At 35.9% G+C, this 26278-nt stretch overlaps 2 protein-coding genes across 4 annotated transcripts; one reads left to right on the top strand and one right to left on the bottom strand.

The window, feature by feature from the left end:
• Window positions 1–2365: 2365 nt before the first annotated feature.
• Window positions 2366–26232, bottom strand: LOC108679542. 3 transcript variants are annotated; one of them, XM_047885588.1, is made up of 14 exons: window positions 25913–26232; window positions 10165–10301; window positions 9110–9206; window positions 8662–8752; window positions 8243–8352; window positions 7714–7859; window positions 7374–7529; window positions 6881–6967; window positions 6484–6681; window positions 5291–5397; window positions 4172–4349; window positions 3864–3983; window positions 3540–3742; window positions 2366–3136 (listed from the first exon to the last, which is right to left on the bottom strand). In XM_047885588.1, the coding sequence occupies exons 1-14, from the start codon at window positions 25991–25993 to the stop codon at window positions 2994–2996; spliced, it is 1854 nt and encodes a 617-aa protein (XP_047741544.1). In that variant the 5' UTR covers window positions 25994–26232; the 3' UTR covers window positions 2366–2993. The 3 variants fall into 3 exon arrangements, with proteins under 3 accessions (XP_047741544.1, XP_018023673.1, XP_047741543.1); XM_018168184.2 differs by having other exon boundaries at window positions 8662–8746; window positions 9110–9201; window positions 10157–10301; XM_047885587.1 differs by having other exon boundaries at window positions 9110–9201; window positions 10157–10301.
• On the top strand, window positions 22740–25154 carry LOC108679543 (piggyBac transposable element-derived protein 4-like). The gene is made up of 2 exons (XM_018168185.2): window positions 22740–22866; window positions 23236–25154. Exon 2 carries the CDS (start codon window positions 23244–23246, stop codon window positions 24597–24599), a length of 1356 nt encoding a protein of 451 aa, XP_018023674.1. The 5' UTR covers window positions 22740–22866; window positions 23236–23243; the 3' UTR covers window positions 24600–25154.
• Window positions 26233–26278: the final 46 nt, after the last annotated feature.

Raw genomic sequence — 26278 nt, forward strand, 5'->3', positions numbered from 1 at the left:
TATCTTCACGTGTAAATTTATGACCTGAATATTTTCTGTTAATCTCTGATAACTGTCAAGGTCGAAGTCACTTGGATACTTGGTATTGCGTAGCGTTGAAACCAAGTAGCGTAGCGTTGAATTTTTGGTACTTATAACTTTAAAGAACAAAATTATAAATTTCGACCTTTTAGTGGCACCTTCGCTGCTGTCAGCCATGAAAAGCGTTTTATGTCACGTTCATTTCAACGTGTAAAAACAGTATCAATATATCGTTGACCGAGGAGCTCGAGATAGTAACTTTAAACTGTATAGTAAATATAATGTTAAATGTGTATCGTAGTATGCAAATTATCGACTTGTCTGCTAATTCCGGAAAATTCAAGTCCGGCAGCACCCACGCAGTCTATGCGCGCGCAGTTGAAGTTTGGAACGGCAACGAGGGAAGCTGTGCCAAATTTATTTATGTGTTTCTATGTGTTAAATGTGAAATATGTGTATTTTCTGGGTGATTGAGATTTTATGAACGAGCAGAAACTGTTTGTGAGAATATCAGTGATTACTTTTTATTCCTGAAGCCGTTGTGTGAAGTTGTACGTCACTTAGTCAAGATGGGCGCCTCTAAGCCAGCGGCATATCACAGAATGTCCGTTATATTTGAATTATTTGTTCAATACATTAGGGTTTGATTTGAATTACCTTATTAAATCAACCAATACAGCGTCATCTCAAGGCGATAATTGTCGTGAGCTAGATCTAGTAGTTTCTGTTCTGCCCTAAAAAATAGAAATCTTGTGGAGAATGCTTTGTAATGGCTTGTGCTACAGATGATCTGACATTTAATCATTGCAAATTGATTCGGCTTCTTTTTTAAGCTAATGCGTGTCAAGTGTGCCTTGGTTGTATGGAAATATCGTTGATTTGAGAATGAATGGGATTGTCAGAAAAGCTGCTGTGCTGTGAAGTTAAATGGTTTATAGTTCCAGTCTAAATACTTTATTCCATATTTGCAGGTATCGTACGGTATTGCTAGTAGTATAAAAAGCTATTTGTTAGAAATAGCATTGAAGAATTGAAGTCCACGTTCGTCTTTCTAGAGCCTCAAAGACCGTAAGTTGAAGAACCTACGAATTTACCCTGTGTCATGTTAATTACCGTGGTCAGCCAGTTTGGAAAACTAGGCCAGTAACCTAGGCAGCTCCTTTCTGGAACTGTGTTCATAAAACTAATTATCATCCTAGATGATCATGGTGCTTCGTATTTTCGATTTAAAGCAGTTCTCTTCTAGAACTGCGTTCATTAAACTCTAATTATCATTATATGATCTCGGTTTCTTGTATGTTCACACTCTTATAGAATCCTGTACGTGCAGGTTTCGACGCCGAAATATAAGGAAACAAGGATCAAGTCTGCAGACTTATTACCCCCTTATTAAATCGTGCGTCACAAAGCTCCCGGTCTAACATAATTACTCCGAGAGCGGAATATTTTAATGTATATTGACTTGCCAATCTAACTATCAAGTGTTAATGAATTTTTTATTTTGGTCACTTTGATAATGGACATTTGAACAATTTCAATAATTGATTGCACAAATATGGTGGAGTAAATTATATTTATTATAATTTATAATATTATCAATTATTTTTCTTTGGTCCAATAACCGTATTGAACTAGGGAGCGAAGAAAGTCGAAGTACCAAAAACTACAGTAAATAACGCCCTCCTTACTCCTATGCGTAAGAGTAAGTTTCTTGTATCTGATATACCTCAAACCTGTAATATCCGCCAAGGTAAGTTATGTCCAGTTGAAAGAATTGACGTTTTTCAAGCTGTACGGAAATATCTATTAAGTATTTGTAACCACTTATTCTTAGAGATGCTCGTGTTCATGCAATAAAATATTCTATATTATTATTGTGGTCTGAATTTGTCAACTTGGTTAGCTTCTGGGACGTGACAAGAGTCCTCTTAATTGTAAGAGTGATAAGAAGCTTAATTATAATTCATTTTTGAGCAGGTTTTCCAAAATCCTTCTAGATGCATGACAATCTGTGCTAAGTACTAAACGGAACCTCGTACTTTCAACCATTCCTGTTGTTTTATCTTCCCTTCTTTTCTGGCAGGATCAATGCTTTGTTTAGGAAGCTCGAGTGTGTTGCGTTAACGGCAGCTGCTCAGAGCGCCAGGGCAAAACACTGGAAGCTCTCTTTAACAGAACTTGTCTGCTAAACAATGCGAACATGCCTATAATATGTCGTAGAGGTTATTCCTTTCTATATTATTAATGGCAACAGAAATACCATCAATAATGTGACATTATTGAACAACAGCAGCGCGATTTCCAGAGATGAAAAAACTTAAAATTTGGACAAGAAAAAATGCAGGAACACACACAATTTGTTGCGCTGTTTACAACAAATTACAAGAAAAAAAACCTGAAAAATATATGAAATGGAAAGCTTAATACAATCTTGAAAAAGGCCAGAATAAGACATCACTTGGCGTCAATACCACCACCACAACAGTCTAAATCACACATCCGTCTGACAAGGAATCCTTAACGTATCTTTGAGCACAATCCCTGGACGTCCGCCTCTGTCCCACTATTGTCACCAAAATAATCTCGCATCAGCTCCCCCAACTGAGGCCAGATGAGCGTTAGTTCTATTGCTTCTGGGCCTCAGTAGCACACACGTGCCTCAGGCAGTTGACGACGTAGTCGCATCAGCGTAGCCGTAAAAAACATCTTCCGAAGTTTTAATGAAAAATTTGTGTCGTTGAAGTAACTAAATCAAAAAATTCCTATTAAAGATACCAAACCAAATACTGTTGTGATTTGGGAATGTTATCGTTATTGTCTTTTGGGGTTTCGTTGACGATAGATAAGACTCCGTTTCGTTTTATTCACTTGAATGTTCAATTATAAGTCAAAATAAAATTTTGATACGTTTAGTACTGAATTTTGGGTTCAACGCTGTATCAGTGAATCATCACCACTTGAAATGCACCATTTCAACGGTCCCGGAAGTAAAGGTATTCTCTAAGAGAAGCTGGCAACTCGTTTCGCAAGCCTTCCGTCTTCTCTTCAATCCTGCAGTGGCCAAGGGAGGCGCGGATGGAGAGGCGACACAGCTCCTTCAGCGACCGCAGCGGCGCTACACACCAACAAAATTCAATGTTCATTAATACTAAGCTAATAGACCTTTATTAAATAATTATAATATTATAACATTATAATATCATTATTTATAAGCATGTAAGTATATGCATTCATTTAATCGCCGACTGCCAACACATCAGATGTATCCAGTCTAGCCACTGTAATAGGTGATCAACTTTTAATCACGTGAATCAATTACTCCTTAAGGCACTAATTAATAAATAGAGACGGGGATAAATAATTTAAAAGATACCATAATTCAGCCTCCTAAATTGGGAACTCCAATTTATGTACAAATTGGGTACGCCGAAGTTTTAGTAAATCCTTTCATTGAGTGAAGTTCAGAAGGAGGTCCATTAACCCTAAGTAAACTGCCTCGCTCTTTGATTTAAACGTACCCATTTGATTTAAGAGTGACAACATTTGATTTAAGAATGCCACTTCTTCTTCTGGACGATAGTGATATCTTAACCATCTCATTTCGTCGTGGCCTAGAGACCCAGGCGGAGGAGTCCGAAGCTTCCATCTCGGAGCATAACGATGAACAATGGAGCTCATGAGCCGCTCACTTTCAGTATGCGGCCATGCAATTTGTGTCTCGCTGTTCCAGAAGACAGAAGAAGTAACTTTAAACATCATAGAAATTTTGAACTCATTGGTTATATTATTATTAATCCAACAAGCAACATAATTGTACATCAGTAATTGGCTGAGACACTTACTGGTATAATTCGTGCTTGGACAGGAATAATTCGTGTACGCCGAGATGGAGCAGCATAAGCACACGGAAATGATGTCTTGCTCTAATGCCGCTCCTACACAAATCCATCATCCTGGGCGACCTGAGGCACACAAATGAAAATAATGTAATGACGCTCGGAGCTAAAAATCGGGCTAAAACCTGATTGAGAAGAGTATCATATATATATACTAGCAATGTAGATGTGTACATATGCATCAGCTGTGAAGCTACCTTGCTTCGAATGATTTACGTATTGCATGGTAGACACTTTCATCTAAACGAACCCACCTGAACCAGCACTGCCCCTCTTCACAGCAGTTCCTGATCAGCTCTGATAACAGAATTCGATACGGTGACTCCGGGTGCACAATAGCTTGGAAATTAATGTCAGTATTTTGATGGATTGGGCGACATGTGCATGGACTAGATAAGAATGCTGCCGCAGATGACACTGTCAGCCGGAAACCTGGAAAGTGTCAATACGTACATGTATCCAGAGTTTTTGAGCGCATATAAGTACTCATGTCATCAGTCAGCTGAAATTGCAAGTTAACCAAGAGTAATCGCTAAGTAAAGTCACCAAATATTACTGAAAACATTTCGTAAACAGCAAAAATCCAAATATGCACGAAAAATACCCAAGTGACGAGAAAACGATAGAAGACTTATCGAGTTACAATATCAAGAGAATAAGAATTACACTATACGCGATATTAAGACAATGTTTTCGTTTCAAAAATGTGCAGTGGTTCTAAAATCCTTGGTTCGGCCACAAGTGGCACCGAGTATCTCTAAATGGCTCTCAGACACAATCACGTCGCACTGTTCAGCATAGAAACGCACAGCCAAGTGAGAAGGCCTGGAAAACGATATGTTCGAGCGAAAGCTCCTACCGCGATGCTCAGAAACACGTGTGTAGACGATGTTATTTCGACGTATGCTGATGCGCAGAGCACATAACTTTATTAATAGACCAGGTTAGACAGAATCTGGGCCTTGACTCAAGAACGCGCCTAGACTCAACAACGCGTACAGTTCCAATCCCTTTTGAAAATGTAAGTCGATAGGTTTCCATGTTGCTTTCTCGATTTCTCGTCACTAAAGTTTTGATCTTTTTCGCGCATTTTTGGATTTTCATTGTTAATTGTGCGAATATTCTCCAAGTTTTTTTTTTAACTTCTGATGCTGGTCTCTCGAACGTTCTCATGAACATATGGTCAATTTACTTGACGCTTATTCTGCTTTTAAATTCGTCTCGAGAATAATGTTGACAACATACCTTACATGTAGTCTTGTTTTTATCAGCCGATGATATTCATTATTTATTCCCTGTCAAAAGACAGTATACGCCAGAAAATTGAAGCAGTGAAAATCAAGCCTGTGCTACACCCCTAGTACAACACTCACCTTTCTGTTTCATCAGTAGCAGGAGCTTCAAGACGAGGCGAACCGAACATAAAGTCGTCTGGAGCAGCACAAGGTTGAGGACGTTAACATCTTTTTCCGTGCCCTTACTGCACAATATGTTTAAATATTAAGAAAATACATACATAATAAGTAGCACAACAATATTTCTAGAATATGGAACTTTTTTTCAATGGGGCGTCTCTCCCCCAGAAGACAAGACCTGCAGTAATATTCGAATTCTTACAGACGTATCATTAGAATCATCAGATTTACGATATTTCAAACGATTCAGGTGATCATCGGACTAGAACGGCTACTGGCCACTAACATGCATCTGCTTTCCACAATTATCTCCTACAAGTCGAAGCATCCAATAATTTGTATTTATGTATCTATAGATAGATTGACTATATTTTTTTTACTATAGAACTGATCGTATATTTTAACTGATCATATTTTAATTGCCGTCTTATAATAAATGTCGTGCACCACTTACAGCGCACGATGCCCAGAAAGATATCAGTTACCGTTCCAGGCGACGTGTACCAATAGATGCTCACGATTTTTTTCTGAATCTCGTACACTCGCCGAGACAAGAACGGCGTACACTCATCGAGACAAGAACGGAGTACACTCACCGAGACAAGAACGGAGTACACTCACCGAGACAAGAACGGAGTACACTCGTCGAGACAAGAACGGAGTACACTCACCGAGACAAGAACGGCGTACACTCACCGAGACAAGAACGGAGTACACTCACCGAGACAAGAACGGCGTACACTCACCGAGACAAGAACGGCGTACACTCACCGAGACAAGAACGGCGCACCATCTTCCATGTCACTATCATGTCTTTAACTAAAATTATTCAAGTTCGAACAAGCCGCATCCCAGCTTAACAGTATACTTTGAGAGTCTCAGCCAAAGTGTTAAATTGTCTAAATAAAATATCGACATTCATCAAATTTATTACTAATTTGTGTTCATTTGAATCCTCTGTCATAGTTGGATCTTGTTCACAATTAATTTCCCCATTTTTGAGTACTTATTCAAACCAACGAGTAGATCTATTGAGCAATTTTTCAAGAGCTTATTCTAATAATAAATAATTGATAGCTACAGGTTCAATTAATAAATAATTGTAGATAATGCTATCATGCTAATGCCGGCAAATGAACTTGCTTACTTACTCATCATACGTCCATTCTGCCCGTACTGTTTCAAAAAAGGGATTTTCGATCAGTTCCTTGCTTAGCTTCCACTTTTCGATGGGTAGACCATTGTGCTCGGCTAGTCTAAGAATATGTTCTAGATTGATCCAGATTTGTTCGACATTGATGTCGCACAAGCCGCAACACTCTTCTTTGTCTTCATATTTAGGGCAGGACCTAAGAGCAAGATAAATTCAACTATTCTTCCAGCTTGCACCAGCTTCAACAATCTAGGCCGAAGTGAAAGACAAGTAACTAGCTTCAAAATTATTTCAGTTAAAATCAATAGTAATGTTAAGAAAGATATATGACCGTAATAAATTTCATCATAAATTTCAGTATTGAATAAACAAATGTAACTTTTGCAGGAACTGACCTGGCGCAAGTCAGGAAAAGCATTATCAGCAGGTCATTCTTGTTCAATTCACTACTGAAGCTGTTCTTCGTCAAGGCAGTTATGTACCTGAAGAGAAAAATATTTTGTGGACGCATAAATTAAATAAATCAATGATGAAGAGGATTAGAACTCAAATCCTTCTGAGACAACAACCACCGGATCAGTAATGCTTTAGCAATATTTTGCCAGGAATCAACTTCCATTAGGTACCTGATGACAATTTTAGATTTTCCACTCAAAGTTCAGCATTTGTAGAAATTACAAGCATGACTGGAGTCTAATAATCATCTTGCTTTAACTATCAAAGGAATACCATGCCTTGAAAGCAACGAGTATCTATGAATTAATTCTAAATGCAGAATTTCTCAACAAATTAATTGTAGAAAAGTTAATTCTCTTTATGCAAACACAGAAAATGCCAACAAGGAAACTTTGCATTAAGTAGATGCAGGATCTATTTAACAACTCTTACTTTTTCTTGTCTGCCCAGTTGATTCCATTATTAAGTTTAAAGATATCGCAGATTATTTGCTCAAATGTATCCATCCTGTCAAACATGTAATGCTCCAGAATGTACAGAGCGCTCTCGTGGTACAATGCCGAGGCAGCAGCAAGCAGAACATTCAGCCTAGGTACCAGAAATAGAACCAGTTACAGAAAACCGAATCTTACATTGCATTTGATTAATGAAGAATTTATTTCATTCAAAATATGGACTTATTACTCGCAAATCCAAATACTTAAGGTATAGAGTAATTCAAAATATTCACATAAGCTGGTTTTGTTAGGTCTAATGCAGCTATAGTACTCACACATTACTCTCAGGGTGAAACAATATGTACGGCGGCAATATGGTCGCCAACTGGGCGTCTGTTAGTTTTCTTTCAACTATCCAATTGTTGAGGGAAGGGCACAAACATCCTTTGCTCAAAAGGTTCCTCAGTATTTCGACATTATCCTGAAAATACATAAATATTCAAAATAAAATGCTTAAGCTCAACTAAGCTCACAACAAAGTTGACAGTATGTCCTTAGCATCTGAATTAAAATCACAGATACAAATCTTAGACAAAAGGATTTTAAGGAAAACCGGACAACAAAAGAAATATAGGCAATTAATTGAGAATTTGATATAGAAGTAATGATCATTGAGTGCTGTGACAGGTCAAACGCAAACAGGGAAGTAAGTAGCAACTTTTCATAACAAAATCTACAACACAGAATGAACATTCTTCATACTCATATATGGGTGCACTAAAATTTTTGTAATAATGTGGAAAGTTTATTACGCAACCGCAAATTGGGACGTAAATATTTCACTGAATCAAAGGCTGCGCATACCCGAGCATAGCGTGTGGCTGGAAACCTATAGTGAGCAGAATCCGTGGCTGTGGCGTCCGCCCCTGCGTCCAGCATTAGCTCAGCTCCTCGCCACCAGCGTTTCTCCAAGACTGGAAAATTTGCATCTAATAATGTGCTGTTTTCACTGTAAAGGCGCAAAGTTCTTATTTGTCCTAAAAAATGATTTTTTATAAAAAATTTAAGCACTGTTCAAGTAAAAGAAATAAGTAGACTCTTCAAGATGAGACTCATCTACCAAATTTTGTTCTCAAAAATCTGACCATTAGGCAGATTTTAGCATGGTTCTTGCATTGCTAAAATCTTCAAGAATTTCTTATTTAGATTGTATATAATATATTGATAAAAATTCCTCAAATGTTTTCCTAACTAAAGCTGGAGCAATTATTAAGGTGACATACCGCACAATAAGGGCAGGGAAAATGGATCTCTTTCAGGCAAGTTGGGATTTGCCCCAGCATGTAGAAGGCTCGCCAATATTTCTTCCTGAACGTGTAGAAATTTAATTGAAACTTTTATTTTACTTCTTATGCAGAAAAATAGAATTCAGCAACAACAACAAAATTAGGAGTCAACAAAAATAAGCAGTTTTAGATAAAGTTTTGGACATCATAGAGATGCTGCAGTGACCTGACTATAGTACCCTACAAGTGTGAATACTTTTATGCAGACTGTTCCACAATACAAAGTATTTATAAAAAATCAGCAAATCTTTACTTCTTATAATCATGATCATGCACATGAAAATCATCTTCAGAGTTTGGTCTGGTCCATGTTTAGTTTTTAATTTGGTCCAGGCCAAATTAAAAGCATAAGAAAGAGAAACATTCCACGACCCATCCTAGTCACCTCCAGGTGTGAGGCTGTGCAGTTTTTACAGAGAAGCAGCAGAGCAGTGGATCGATCTCGATCATGACTCTCCATGTTTATGCACCTTCTATCTGCAATGAAAATTACACAATAATGACTAACAACAGAAGAAAAAAATTATTCATCAATATCTACATCAAAATTTGATGGGCAGTGAATAAAAGCATTAGAATTTCTAAGAATTGCCTAACCAAGAAGGAATGAAACAGTAACAGAACTAGGTATTTCCACCTCTACATGGGGTTGTTTATCCTGTTAATATTTAATGCATTGGTTGATACCCCACATGTACATAAAACTTCAACCCAAGAAAGACATTGAAAGAAAGTGCGAGGAACTCCCAACTGCAAACAACTTGACCTCCTCATCTGTAACTTGCACTCGGTTGAGAAAGCACAAAGCCACTACTAAGAGCTCAGTGGTGGCAGGACAATGTTGCCACCAGGTCAGGAACAATGTTACTAGAATGAAAATCCCATGAGCATTCCAAGGAGCTAAAGTATGCTGCAGAATACATATCGCCCAGAAGGTTTAGAACAGAAGTAGAATCACTGAAGAACAGCTGCAAAATAGCACAAACAAGCAAATGGTAATGCAAGTCCCAGTTAGAAGGATAAATTTAAATTCGCAAGTTCAATTTTTAGTAAATTGGACTTGAAATAATTAACTTAGAAATTCTTCTCTGAAAGAGTAGCACTGACAGTTATATTTATAATTCATAATGAAAAATCCAATATGTGATTCTAGCAGCTTTAATATTACTGGAAAAGAATTTATGACTGAAGCAGAATTTTTTAAATTTGATCTAAAGTAGTTATGGGTGGCATAAGCAATTTCGCAGAAAGGGTAACATCATTAACCACCAACTACAGAGCAAATAGGTAAGCAGCTATACAATAAGCTGTATATTTTCTTTTTGAAATTGGGAATTTCAACCAAAGAATTGGTTATCCAATAATTGACTAAAAATTGACTTCATGAAGAAATAAAATAATCCCAAGACATCATTAATTATAGCTCAATTACCTGCATCATGCATGAGAAGTTTCTTCACCATTGCAGGATCTTTCTGCAAAACAGCATGATGAAGAGCAGAGTAGCCCTCTTGATCAGGTGTGCAGAGGTTGCGAGTGATGTCACGCCCATGACTCAACAGTGAGGCTATGACTCTCTGCAAAAAAAAAAAAAAAAATTATGAGTAGTGCCACAAACTATAATAGCTGTTTTTTCATTCAATCCATGCGTTATTAATCCAATTTTACAAAGCTCAATGTATTTTTTCTGTTCAACATGGTCTCAAAACATGTAGGACTTCCTGCTAAGCTTGCACAGTATGCGAGACTGTAGCCAACTTGTAACTTCAACTAAACTATCACTGAATATAATATGAAGTCATAGTCAGGAAGGAATGACAGAGGGGCAAACACTAACATTTTACAGAACAAAACGAAAATATCATAAGTTGATATAAATAATGGTTATTAGCAGACCTGTGTTCTGAATTAGACACACTTGTTTGTCTGGATCACACATAGCCAGAGCACAAATGACCAATTACCAATTCACCTCTAAGCTTGGTGAAGCCCAGTAGCCAAAGTCTTTGAGTTATGGAAGAATGGGTTATTCAAACCATCCCACACTGAATATTGATAATGCCTAGGCACTCTCTAGTAGCAAAAACAAGTTTAGTCACAACAATCAAGATCAACTGGTTGTTGAGGCTTCCTACATAAACTTCATGACAGAAACAAGAATGGATGACCAAGGTCAACAGTAAGAGATTTTAGATATAGTATTTATAAAGGTATTTTATATATTAGTAACCTTTGAAGAATTGGACTTAGCACTTATACATTTACACCTAAATTTGAGACTTCTACTATTGTAAATGCCTGCTACCTGCATGAAACTAAATCAATAATTCACAATTGCAAAAATCATCTCTCCCAAGAAGTTCAAAACCAATAATGTTGAGAGCAAGATGACTCAGATAGAAGAAATGTTTCATCTATTTGTAATTTCTCTATGCCTCATCCTTGCTAACAGGGTTGCAAATAACCCATGGTTTTCAAAATTGCTCAACCCATCCAGAATTTATTGAAAAGCCCATGATTTTATTTTAAAAACTCATGCAAAATGGGTAAAATAGTTATTAGTACTTTTTTCTTTTATTTCATTTATACCCCTCTTCAAAGTTATTTTTATTTATGTTGATTATAAAAAATTTGATGATGGAAAATATCAACCTCTATTATTACATTTGCCATACCTTCAAATTAAATAATTGTCCATTCTTCAAACAGTAAGTTTGTGATGCATCATCAACATGATGTAACACTATTTAAAAACGTGACATATCTTTGTCAGAGACTACAAATCAATGGTAAAAATATGTATTGAATCAATTAATCCAGTACAAGTTCTTAGCTGTTGTCTTGTTTCTCAAAACTCAGTAGTGCACGGCTCTTCAATAACCAATGTTCAGTTTTTGCTTGGGTGCCTAACCTTGAGACTTCTAGAACTTTTCTTAAATGCTCAAAAAGTAACAGGATTGTATTGCTAGTTGTTTCTATCTTTTTTTTAAAGCTTGTTTTATGGAGTTTGATAGCACAAAGAATATCAAACATTGAGTTATAGATAGTCTGAGAATAGTGTATGTAAATATCATGAAATAAATAATTTATTATATGTTTTTTTTTCAATTCCACATTTAGAAAATACAGTTTGTAAATTAAATCAATACCAATGTTGAAATTGACATTGAACCAACAGTTCAGGTAGGGCTGATATTAAATGGTTAAAAAAATCTGAAGTATATTTCCCTAGCAAACATGTAAACAAAAATTTGTTATTGTTATATTTTAGAATTCTAATCAATGTGGGTTTTTCTATGGGTATGCACTATACTTATATGGATGACTATTTATTAAAGAAGCCTAATATATATTTCCTTGGTAGTTTCTATCCAGTATTATTACACTCCAAATTTCAAAATTAAAAAATCAATTTGATGCATTCCTAAGTTTTCTTTAAAACCCACTTTTGCTCCATGGCTTTATTAAAAAAACCCTGGGTTTTAAGGTTGCAAATCCTACCCAGGTGAGTAGGTGGGCAGGTACCCAGTGTAACCCTGCTTGTAAATGTCTTGACATGATATTTATTGTAGATACATGCTCATGTAATTCCTATAGGTACAGTTCAGCAGAAAGTTTCTAACACACAAACTCATAAACATCTGTAGAGTAGACTGGTGAGCGGCTCACTTGGCCTTAATCTGGCCCAGGTCTTTTGCATAAATCAGTATCAGGTGTAACCTGTCATGTCTAATTATCTGCTATGGCTTAACCAAAGCAAAGGTTAATCAGTTGGTCCTGGTTAACATGCTATGAAAAGTTGAACAGACATGTCTAAATTACCTTACTTCAACCTGCTATTGTTAAGGCTGTACAAAGGACAAATATATTCCTCATTGTTCTCACAGATAAATTTCTGTAATGATAATAACTAGGTAAAAATAAATATGTACAAAATAATTTATTTCAGCAAGTAAGTATGAAATTAGAATATAATTTATCATTCATAAAAAATGGAGGAAGGTGCAGTATGTACTGAACATACTCTCTTCCTGTACTGATACAAAATAGAAATCAAAATGAAAGGAATAAAGGCAAACAGGTATTTAAATTTTTTCACATACATCTGAAGATTTCTTGAAATAGAATTAAAATTATTCGAAATAAAAATCAAAATTATAGTTCAATTTTATGTACAGGCATTTACAGCAATATATGTGGTTCACACTTTTCCTAGGATCATGAACTGGAGGTTCCAAGGAATCAGCAAGGCAAGCCCTCAAATCTGTTTGCTTGAAGAGGCATACGTACAAACAAGGTGGACAGCAGAGTCATCAATTACACTTCTCCATAGAAGGCAATCTGTGATCAATATGGCAAATGGCAAACAATTGATATATACAATAATGCTATGGAATTGATGTGGAAAATGGATACCAGTACCATGATAATGGTCAATGTGTAATATAATAGAAATTGTATATAATCATGGACCATTGGAGATTATTAGCAAATTGCTTAGCAAATGAAGCAGGATTCAACACATGCATCACTCAAGTGGATATCAACTACACTGACAGTCATCTGTCTGAAAAAAGTAGACAGCAGGTAAGTAGACTTTGGAGACAGCATAAAATAAATAAATTAACAAAGTTAAAACTTAATTTTAAGTGTTTTCTCATCAGTTTTCTGCAAAATCTTGGTAAAAATCACTACTTAATTTGCTTTATCATTACAATGTAATAGCAATTGGCCTTGCCAGACTTCAAAGTAAGGTAACATAGGACAAGGTTACCCATTAATCACCCTAATGACAACAAGGCATGATTGTGGCGAAGGGTGGATATCAATTATTCTTCTACATGAAAACAATTCAAGTCAATATGACTGACAGTGAATGAATGATACAGATTGTATTGTAGGTATTACAATTGATTATGATAGAGTAAATTACAGGATGATAATCAATATCGAGTCCTCGGGCAGCTAAAAAAATGAAAATTACAAATGATTGCTACAGGACATATTTATAAGGAAGTTTTTGTTAATAACTTCTTACCTTTAAACATTTCATAGACAAATTTGGGCTCATTTTAAAGCTCTTTGTGAGGGCTATCCAAAAAAATTCTATATGCTATTCAAAAGGTGCCAGATGCAAAACAAAAGTGTCCTGAATTACCCCTGGGAACGGGGTAATCTGTGACACTTGAAATAAAGCTTAATTTTAAAACATTTAAACACAAAGTGTACTCATCCATTACTAACAGTACTCTGAAGTCCTCCTCTTCCTTAATAGATGATTTAAATGTAGAATAAATAACATTTTCTGTATTTTTACTTGTTTTTCCATTATTGATATGATATTACCATATCCATACATTATTGTATTATTGATGTGATATTATCATATCCATGGACATGCCATGTTGCGTTTACAACGACCTTGTTCACTGCAAGCTTCAAATCAGCAGCCATCTAGCATTTCTTCTGTATCTGTAAGCTTACAGGATGGCTTGTAATTTCACACCATATTAATTGGGTCAAGTGAATTCACAATAACAAAAAAGATCATAAAAACATACCTGAAACAGAAAGAAATATTTTAATGACAACCATGATATTTTTTGGAGAAATAAGTTGTAGTTTAGGTTAATTACTTTTCATTCTATCTTGCCCAGTGCACAATTCTATCTATGACATTCTATGCACAATTTTGTGATGACCAATGATGCATTAATTTTTTTGTTAAATGAAATTTTTTCACTGATTGAGGTAAATGTAACATTTTTTTTTGTTAATTGATTTTTTGGTTAACTGGAGCCTTTGCTAGCTGAGGTTCTACTGTAAATGTGTTTTTAGGAGTGTCCCTTATTATCCCTGGAGGGTGTCTCTTATTACCCATTGTGTGGAAATGGCCACAATTTTTTTTCTTTTAATGAAATACGCAAATTCCATCAATCATGTTCTTCAGCCAACACCTGTGTGCAACTTTTATGTAATTAAAATTTTTCAAAACGGCAAATATTTTTTTGCTACAGACCTTAGCAGAAGTACTTTTGAAAAATATCACTTTTCATACTTTTTTCGGGGATTTTTTTAAAGGTAGTAAATGTATGATTTCCTAACTTGCTTCAGGCTTACATAGATAGTAAAAATATTGAATTTACGCCACTATTTTCAGTTTTGTAATATTTTGATCAGTTTAGCTGCTACATTTCTACAAAATGTGTGACAGCTGTCCTGATTTACCCCGCCCGTCGCTTTTTACTCAATTTGACAGTATCATTCATAATATAAGGTTAATTTCAGTTTTGTAGTATTACACCGCATCATATACATTCCATATGATTACTGAACAAGAATTGTTCACCTCAATTGCTCATGCTTCAGTCAGTTGACTTATACACTACTGGAAGTCACAATGTTTATTATCAGGCCTGTACCAGCTCTCAGAAAATGAGTTCATATTCTTTGTAAATAAATATTTTATTATTCTAAGCATTTAAATGATGCATTAGGAGTCTAGTAATCAGACAAAACTCATAAATGGCAATAAACATTGACATTAAGGACAATATAAGCTAAATAATACATAGTGGCAACTGAATTTGCCACTCAGCATTTGTGACATGAAAATTGTCCTTTTACATGAAGGTTGGAGAAAAAGGGCTACCTCATGTTCTACAAATATTATAGGAAAATAAGTTAACATCCAGTCAACAGTAAGATATTTCAATGAAGTTTGATAGTGATATCTATAACATATACTCATATATATTTATTTTGCAAGTGAACTTGGCCAGAATTTAAGAAAACAATATATTGGTAGTGTAGGATGAAAGTGACGATGGAGCTTTGTTTGCAATTCATCATCCAATTGAAAATACTCAGGCACAATCATACACGTGTAACCGTAAACACTGCCACAAAGTTGAAATATTTACGGGTAGTGTGCCGACTTGGTGTAGACTTTTGTACTGATCCTTAACACAAGGGCTAAAGAGTCGCTCTTTGGTCTGGTTCTAAATTCCCTTGCGTTAGAGAAAGAAGAGAACACAAGGAACTTTCTGTAGTATACTGGTAATCTTCAGGCAAATTACAAGTTTCTTCATACGATGCACTCAATTTATTATTCGTCTTGTCCAAAAGTTCACAGAAAAAGGCTTGACTTCAGGAGTACGAACAGCCAAGAAACCACACAGTATGAGCCCTAATACACAACTGAGAATCACAAAACTGACAGCAAATGGTACGGGAACTAGCCGCACCGAGATGCCAACGACTAACCACAGAGACTAGGGATTCTAGCCCTAATGCACTGCATCAAATCACAAAAGGACAGCAAATGGTACAGGAACTAGCCGCACTGAGATGCCAATGACCAACTGCAGAGACTAGGGGTTCTAGCCCTAATGAACTGCAAAGATAACAAAAACGGACAGCAAATGGTATGGGAACTAGCCGCACCGAGATGCCAATGACCAACCACAGAGACTAGGGGTTCTAGCCCTAATGCACTGCAAAGAATCACAAAGATGGACAGCAAATGGTAAGGGAACTACCCGCACCAAGATGCCAACGACCAACCGCAGAGACTAGGGGTTCTAGCCCTAATGCACTGCAAAGAATCACAAAGATGGACAGCAAATGGTAATGGAACTACCCGCACCAAGATGCCAACGACCAACCGCAGAGACTAGGGGTTCTAGCCCTAATGCACTTCAAAGAATCACAAAACGGACAGCAAATGGTACGGGAACTAGCCGCACTGAGATAACAATGACCAACTGCAGAGACTAGGGGTTCTAGCCCTAATGCACTTCAAAGAATCACAAAACAGACAGCAGAGACTAGGGGTTCTAGCCCTAATGCACTGCAAATAATCACAAAGAGGGACAGTAAATGGTACAAGAACTAACTGCACCAAGATGCCAACAATGAACCACAGAGACTAGGAGTTCTAGCCCTTATACCATCAAATGGGGTAAAAAGGGATGGTTTTGAGCGTTTTTTGTTAATAACTTCTTACCATGAAACATTTCACAAACAAGTTTAGGCTCATTTTATAGCTCTTTGCAAGGGCTATCAAATGGCATCTTCAAAAAAAATTCCATATGCTATTTGTAATGCGCTAGATGCAATATAAAAGGCTCCTGAATTAATCTTGAAATGGGGTAAAAAGGGACACTTGAATTAAAACTCAATTTCAAACATTTGAAGCATGCAGAGTGTACTCATCTATTACTAACAGTACTCTGAAGTCCTCCTCTTTCATTGTAGATGATGCAGATGTAAAATAAATGACATTTTCTGTGATTTTTAATTGTTTTTCCTTCATAGATATGATATTACCATGTTCATTAATTACCATATTATTAATGTGATATTACTGTATCCATGGACATGCCATTGAGCATTGACAACGACCTTGTCTGCTGCAAGCTTCATATCAGCAGCCATTTAGCATTTCTTCTGTATCTGTAAGCTTATAGGATGGTTTGTAATTTCACACAATTTTAATTGAGTCCAATGATTTCACTATAACAAAAAAGATTGTGAAAAACATACCTAACACAGAAAATAATGTTTTCGTGACAGCCATCATATGTTTTGCAGAAATAAATCTTAGTTTAGGTCAATTACTTTTCATACTATGATGCCAAGTGCACAATTCTATATATAGCATTCTATGTACAATTTTATGACGACCGATGATGCACTAATTTTTCGACAAGTGAATTTTTTTTGCCAAGCGAGGTACCGTCAACCGGGGCTACTCGGGGCGATTTTGAACGTTTTTCATTCATAACTTCTTACCATGAAAGATTTCATAAACAAGTTTAGGCTCATTTCAAAGCTCTTTGCGAGGGCTATCACATGGCTTCTCCAAAAAAATTCCATATGCTATTTGTCAGGTACCAGAAGCAAAAAAAAGTGTAGCCCCGTCGTCAAAAAAAGTAGTCAAAAAAGGCTACCGTAAAATGGGGTAACTTTGACCACTTTTTTCCAAATAATGCCATTTTTTTACTAGATAAGTTAAACTTAAATTGAAACATGCAGAATACAGGTCTATACTCCAGCTTTACTTACCATAAATTGCTGGCTCCTTCCTCTTATAGTTTTGATGTAATTTAAAAAAAAGTGATGGTCTTTGTTAATTCTTTGACCGGGTGGTAAAATCAATTTTATTTTTTGGTAAAATAACTCCAGGTTGTGGTGCATTGTAGTAGAACTCTTCTAGTTACATATGCAAAAGACAAATTTTAAGAAAGTGTCATAGTTTGCAAATGGGGGGCGCCGCCCCCCAATTGGCAAAATGTGACCACCTAATGGCAGCCGTGACGGGGTAACATAGACCGGTTTGGAAATTAAGTTAAAATTACCATATATAAGACTCTGTAGAGTCTGAAACATAAAGAAAAAACATTAATAGGTGTATGAAACATAAAATATGTTATATAGGTACTTATGGTAATTTTAACTTAATTTACAAGCCGGTCAATGTTACCCCGTCACGGCTGCCATTAGGTGGTCAAAGTTCCCCCATTGGGGGGCAGCGCCCCCCATTTGCAAACTATGACACTTTCCTAAAATTTGTCTTTTGCATATGTAACTAGAAGAGTTCTACTACAATGCATCAGAACCTGGAGTTATTTTACCAAAAAATAAAAAAAATTGGAGGGGGTACTCCGACAGGCTTTAAATAATAGCTCTTTTTTGTGGGTCACATTATTAATTTTTTAACCTATTAGATATGCAAACTTTTTAAATCTTTCTATTGTGTTACGTAGCCTCAGTATTAGGCCTTTGATGGCCATTGACAAAATTTTCTATGTCATATCGTTTTTGAGTTTTGGGGGTTTTTGTTAAAAAACGAAAAGTGGTCAAAGTTACCCCGCCGGTCAAAGTAACCCCATTTTACGGTACTCGGGACAAATACGGCAATACGGACACTTGGAATAAAACTTAATTTTAAAACATTTGAAGCATGCAGAGTGTACTCATCCATCACTAACAGTACTCTGAAGTCCTCCTCTTTCATTGTAGATGATGTAGAGGTAGAATAAATGACATTTTCTGTGATTTTTACTTGTTTTTCCTTTATTGATGATATTCCCATATACATTAATTACTGTATTATTGATGCGATATTACTATATCCATGGACAGGCCATTGAGCATTTACAACAACCTTGTCCACTGCAAGCTTCATATCAGCAGCCTTATAGCATTTTTCTATATCTGTAAAGCTTACAGGATGGCTTGTAATTTCACACCATTTTAATTGTGTTAAGTGAATTTACTATAAAAAAAGATTGTGAAATACATACCTGAAACAGAAAGGAATGTTTTAGTGACAACCATCATATATTTTGGAGAAATAAATCATAGTTTAGGTCAATTACTTTTCATTCTATGATGCCTGGTGCACAATTCTATATATGACATTCTATGCACAATTTTGTGATGACCGATGATGCACTAATTTTTTGATAAGTGAAATTTTTTTTGCTGAGCAAGGTAAATGTAATCAATATTCTTTGTTTTTAATCAATTTTTTCTTAACTGGATCCTTTGTTAACTGAGGTTCTGCTGTAAATGCATTTTTGAGGGTGTCCCGAATAGCCCAGGGGGGGGTGTCCCGAGTAGCCCTGCCGTGCAGAAATGTAAATTCCGCAAATCAAGTTTCCATGCTGACACTCGTCTGCCACTTTTTTCTAAGCGAAATTTTTTAATACGGCAAATATTTTTTTTACTACAGACCTTAGCAGAAGTAACTTTTCAAAATATCATTTTTCATCATTTTTTTCAGGAATTTTTCAGAGCTAGTAAATGTAGTTTTTTTTAACTTCCATTATACTACATAGATAGGAAAAATGTTGACGTTTACGCCACTATGTTTAGTTTTGCAATATTCCAATTAGTTTTGCTACTAAAACAGTTTTATGCTGTATCGGAGGACTGTCCCGAGTTACCCCGCCCATCCCGAGTAGCCCCGGTTGACGGTAACAAAGTATGCAAAATGTCTTAACAGCAAAGGAAGGACTGCACGCAAATGCAAATTATGCACTATTGCTCTTCACCCAGGATGCATGAAAGTTAATCATGCAATGTTTATTCTTCTATACCACAATGGTGATCAATAATGTTTATCATTATAAATGTTATTAGCCTATTTTCTCATGACTTTATCAATGATTTAAATACTGAATGAATACATCATAATCATTCCAAAATATTCATTTCATTTCTTCAATTTACCTGTGAAAAATTTAGTTCTATTGCCCTAGTCAATATCATAACCATACATTACATAGAAGTTCAAATTTGTTTACTTACTGCTGAGTGGCAACTTTAGTTGCCAGACCATAATTTAGGTTTCATGTAGAATTTCTGTAAAATGAATGTTTTACTAGATTTGTAATAACCAAATAAAGTATTCAAACTGAAAAAAATATTAATTTATCATGAAAGAATTCTTGAATTTAATAGGTTAAATACCTTATCAGATAATTATATTGTATGTTGCAGCTTTGAGTTTTCCTTTAAACAAAATTCTGTTGTTTCACAGTAAAGGTATTCCTGCAGAATAAACAAATTTGATGATAAATTTAAAAGATTAAACCATTTGTTGAAAACTTTATATTTCTGTCAAATAGGAAGGCTGCAATGAGAAACAACAGCCCCAATCTTGTTGATACGTATGTGCTAACTGCATATTGACTGCTCTTCATTGACTAAAGTTTTTCATGCATCATTAATTTAAATTATTGATGTACAGTAATCAAGAAAGGCTTGTTGCAAGGAGGCAGCTTCTCGTTTCTGCAACAGGTCTGCAATCAAAGGATTCATAATGGCAGCAAGCAACATCATGGTTAAACTCAATCATGTTTACAATCATCAGAGTCTTCTTTTAAGATGATCATGTTTTTATTCAAGTCTTACATCTATGCCTGATATTTCAAGTATTAGCTTGCAATTGCTTCATTTTCTGTATGCAGTTTCACTCAAGGAATTAATGCCAGTTTCATAATAGAGTTCAGCTTCTGAGCTTCTGACATCAGGAATTGATAATTGATTGACATTGATGATATACTGTACTTTAGAGAATGTTACAAACATACCCTGGCATGTTGGCAACATTCTCTCTCAATAATATTGTAAGATTCAACCAACAACTAACAAGCAAGATCATGACCTGTTACAGTCAAAATGGGTAATAAGGGATGGGCAGGGTAAATCAGGACAGTCATCCTACATTTTGTAAAAATTTTGTAGCAGTAAAACTAATTTAGCAAAAGCCAAATTTTATTCTAATCAGAAACAAATCTCATGTTACATCAGCAGCAATTAGAATTTTGGAGCTTCCTCCATTGCTCTGTTGTTCTTGTCTCTCTACAGTGTGCTGTAGGCAATGGGGCATCTTGTCTAGCTACGCGGTCCATCATTTAAAAAATTACACCTTGGTTACCAATCAACACAGAACAGGGATACTGATCTTTATGGCACAATCAGTTAATTGCGATCAGACCTAAAACTACACAAATGTGCCAATTTAAGGTTGAGATGGCATGCTTTAAAGCTTGACACACATATATTAAATAACAGGTACTGGTACACATATATTAAATTGGAATATCTTAAACTAAATTTTTCTTTGATAAGTAAGCTAATATTAATGGATCAAGCTAGTGATACAACTGATTAATATTGAATATATTGACCATAATTCCTATTTCTAAATTTTCTACTTAACACGTTGACTACGATTGCTTCATATTGTACTATTATTTCATTTTTTGTACTTTTTTAGCAGGGTTGCCAGATGGTCATTTTTTCCCGGACAAATTCCCTGATTTAGTTTTTCTCAATTGCACTGGCCGGCTAAAATTTATGATAGGGGTACTTCCTAATTAAATTTTAAATACTGAAAAAAGAAAATAAATGGAATATTTATAGCGGAACCTACAAATAAACTATTATACATTGAATCATTGGCCTTTTTGGCCTTTTTTGTTCTCGGATTTGGCCGATTTTAGGCAACCTGAATTATGTACCACTACCTCCTGGAGAAATATATTTCGTGGTACGCATATTTACCAATACGTAGTCAACGTGTTAAATGATGGTCATACAATCAATATTCATAGTTTTATTTGTTTCAAAAATGTTAATTTCTTTGCGGTATAGTCAAATGGGGTAAGACAGGATCGCAGCCTTCATGAGGTAAGAAAGGACCAGCCCATGGTGTGCATTCTAATTGCACTAAATTTAATTTGACAAAAGAATATGTTAGCGCAATCATTGCCTGTCATTTCAATGTTTGTTTCATCCCTCTTCTGCAAATATTGAATTTCTGGCTAATTTTTAAAGAAAACATATGTGAAGAAGGGTCACAAAATAGTTAACCCTGTTAGGGAAATAAGCTCTGTCTAATGACAAAAAATTTTTTGGCCAGGTTTGTGGATGTAGGCAGGTAACCTCAAGTAATAAGCAACTTTTGAGACATACTTGGCATTCCTACCTGCTACCATCACTGCCTGACATGTATTCTAAAATGGGACAAAAAAGGACCGGACATGGGGTAAGACGGGACTACTAAATGATCCTGTTTTACCCCACAAACGGTCCTATCTTACACCACATATGGTCCAGTCTTACCCCACAAATGGTCCTCTATTACCCTACAATATATCAAAAATAGTTTTTAAATGAATATATTATTATGCAGTAACTGGAGTATTTTGGTCAAAATTTTCATCTTTTGCTCACTCTCACCAAATTTCTTTGAGAATTTCAATCTCGAATAAGGCATTATTGCTAAAATACTGGAGTTTCTTGCAAGTTTCTTGGACTTCTTATTATTGCTAGCAAAAGTAAAGTATAAAATGATAATTAACTATGCCAGCTATATAATATCATCCATATTTTTTACTCAAAAGACTAAATGGATCATATGGCTGCATTTAATGTCAACAAAGTTATCTTGTGACAAAACCTCCAATGTGACTGATATTGGAGTTGACTTCCCACAACACAAAACAGTAACAAGTGGTTGTTTAACACGTTAACCGCCAGCGTGCATTATTGGAACTTCCCCCTAGCGCCAAGACTTCTACGCGCCAAAACGTCTCAGTTGGTCAGGAACAGCTGCAAGGGAAGGTGTGTATGTGTTATACTCTCTGTCTAATTTCTTCTAGTACAGACTAAACCATGAGACACATGTGGTACATAAGGATGTTCACTAAATCTTCATTTTTCTCCAGCGCCATGTGTGCCACCGGTGGTACAAGAGATTATGGTACACCGGTGGCTCATATTGCGACAATAGAAATGGTAAACATTGGATCATAATGAATTGGCCACCAGTGGTTATAGTTTAGAGCTCTCAAAAAATATTTTTTGAGCAGTTGCAGTTAGTAGTTTTGATACATACGTTTATTTATTCATTTCACTCCCTACTCCTAATTGCTCAGCATTACGATAACTAATTTTTATGTTGAATCTTGATTTGGTTTTCTTTTCTTACAGACCCACTAATGGAAACTGGACGATTTTATGGCAGACGAAGAAAAGAATCATCTTCTGATGATAGTGATGATGAGAGCATTGAGCCTCCACAGCATGAAACAAGTTCCAGTGACACTGATTCAGATTCGGATGATGGTACCAATTCTAGAAACGAAGGAACACTGGACCCACAAGTACATTCAGAATCAAGTGCATCAGCTGTTCTACCCACAGTGGAGTCTAATGGTACTGATCATCCCCACGCTACTGAAAGTTCATGGCACGATGTCACAGCTAAAAACAGAGGTTTTGTTTGCACAGCGCAAGAACAAAGACACTATACCTTGGTGAAGGATGGTGAAATTGAGCCTTTGGATGTGTACAAAATTTTCTTGACTGACGAAGTTATTGATCTCATCATCACTGAAACAAATAGATATTTTGATGATACTGCATCTGAAAGCCCAATCACACGGTGTTCCAAGATGAAAGATTGGAAGCCAGTGAATGCCGAAGACATCAAGCAGTTTCTAGGTATTTTGATTGTGATGGGCTTGAATAGGCAGCCAGAAATTGAAAGTTATTGGTCAAAAAATAAGATGTATGGTGTAGAGATTGTAAAAAATGCAATGCCAAGAAACAAATTTGAGTTGATTCTACGATTTTTGCATTTTGCGGACTACAGTCAAGCAGACGAGAGCGACCGATTGTACAAATTGCGACCATTGATTCAGTTGTTATCCCAAAGCTTCGAAAAGTACACACCAGACGAGAATGTTGTCATTGATGAAAGCCTTGTTTTGTTTCGGGGCAGAACAATATTACGACAGTACATTCCTAACAAGAAGCACAAATACGGTTTCAAGTTCTACAAGTTGTGCTCAGTAGAGGGATACACTTGGAGATTCCGCATCTATACTGGTAGAGGAGAGGCCTCTGGAAACTTGATGCATTCAGAGTACATTACGCTATCACTCATGGAAGGCTTACTGAGAGAAGGCAGGACGCTTTATGTAGATAATTACTACTCTTCTGTTGCAGTATCACGGTTGCTACTAGAAAAATCAACCTACGTGTGCGGAACACTGCGAAAAAATAGAAAAGGACTTCCTAAAAGTGTAACACAAGCAAAATTGAAAAGAGGTGAAGTAACTGGCAAAGAAAATTCTGAAGGTATCAAGGTTGTGAACTGGAAAGATAAAAGGAATGTATTGATGATGACAACAGTTCCAGAACATACCGCAAGCAAAGTAAAAACTGGCGTGAAAAAACGTGGCACCGAAATAGAGAAGCCACAATGTATCTTGGATTATAATTCTGCCAAAAAAGGAGTAGACTATTCTGATCAGATGGCCTCCTATTATTCACCCCTATGTAAAGTTTGAAAATGGTACAAGAAAGCCGCATTTGAACTGCTATTGGGAACTGCAATGGTCAACTCATACATCCTTTTCAACAAATTTCATACCAAGAAACCCTTGTCGATGAAAGAATTCCGAGAATCTATTGCTCACTCACTCATAACAGGAAACTCGAACAAAACGAACCCAGGACGAGAACCAGCTGTTATAGGTGGGAAGAGAAACTCTCATTACCTTGTTGAATTGGAGGGTCAATGTCGGAATGTAAGAAAAAGATGTAGAGACTGTTACGAGGTGCTGTCGAAAAATGAAGGCTGCTCAGTTGCAGCTGCAAAAGCAAGAAGAGTGAAAACAGTCTGCCTCCAATGTGAAAATAAGCCACATTTATGCCCTGGTTGTTTTGAAAGAACCCACTCTCACATGTAATGGCTGATGTCTAATGCTATTATTGGTTCATGGTTAATTTTTCAAAAGGTAATTTCACTAATTATGATCACCAATTTATGCGGATTATTTGTATTATTTGAAGAATTTCCTTTTTTACCATTGAATTTAAGGTTTGAGGAAGCGACTGATTTACGGAACGAAACTTTACTTATATTTCGTTTGAAATTTGTATGAAACTATTTTTTTGAATAGTTATGCTAATAAATAAATAAATTATGACACTTGTTCTGATAATTCATCCTTCTAGCCATGAAAAATGAGTGAAAAACAAATTTGAAATTAAATTTGTAAATGATCCACTGGTGGTACATATGGCGTTCATTGACAGCTTGTTTTGTGCCACCGGTGGTACATGTGGCGGTTAACGTGTTAATCAAATAATGTGTTTCTAGATGGATAATATTGAATATCAGAATTGTACTTTTATTAGAAACCTTGTAACATAAGAATTACCAGTTGGTCCTGTCTTACCCCAGCCTGGTCCCATCTTACCCCAATGGGGTAAGATGGGACCAGCTCACTTTTTTTAATCTGTACAGAAAACTATGATAGATGCAAAACGTCTGAGTTGTAGCTTAGAAGCCCATTGCATAAATGCACCTTGTGATAGGTTTAGGGTTTTTTAGTTATTCATGGTATAGATGCTACAGGCTTGTTAGTGATTTCGGTCCTGTCTTACCCCATCTGACTATACTCTTTTGGCCATTTAAATTGTATAAAAGCATTTTATATCAATTAAAAATAATTTTAAATTAGTAGTATAAGTAGATATTTCACACTCAAAATGCTACTTTCATTTTTAAATTCCAATTTCATAAAATTTGATTTAAAAAACTTTTCTCTAGAAATAAAAGATAACACTGAAAATTATACAAGACATTTTCACTTACCTCCACATTCTCAGCATTTTTTGACTTCACTGCTTTGATCAAGCAGTCCCGACCATCAAAATTTTCAAAGTTCATTGACATTCTGCCAATTATTTATTATTATTTGTGCTAGGTTGGAAATGAAGTAACAAGTTGATCAATTGTTAAACCCTCACTTATCTATGGTTAATTACGTTAAAATAATTCTTCTATCTTTCAGATTCATTTTTCTCTTCACTTATTCACAAGGAAGATGCTAGGAAGTTAGACAATCAGTTCAACTGTTCAAGTAGGATAAGCTACCTGTACAAGTAACCTGATGGGGCACAGCTGGTAGTGAAACACAGTTGGTAACACAGCACGTATACTGGCAACACAGAGAGACAG

Source organism: Hyalella azteca, unplaced genomic scaffold (genome assembly GCF_000764305.2).
Source record: "Hyalella azteca isolate HAZT.00-mixed unplaced genomic scaffold, Hazt_2.0.2 contig2480, whole genome shotgun sequence".
Classification (NCBI taxonomy): Eukaryota; Metazoa; Arthropoda; class Malacostraca; order Amphipoda; family Hyalellidae; genus Hyalella; species Hyalella azteca.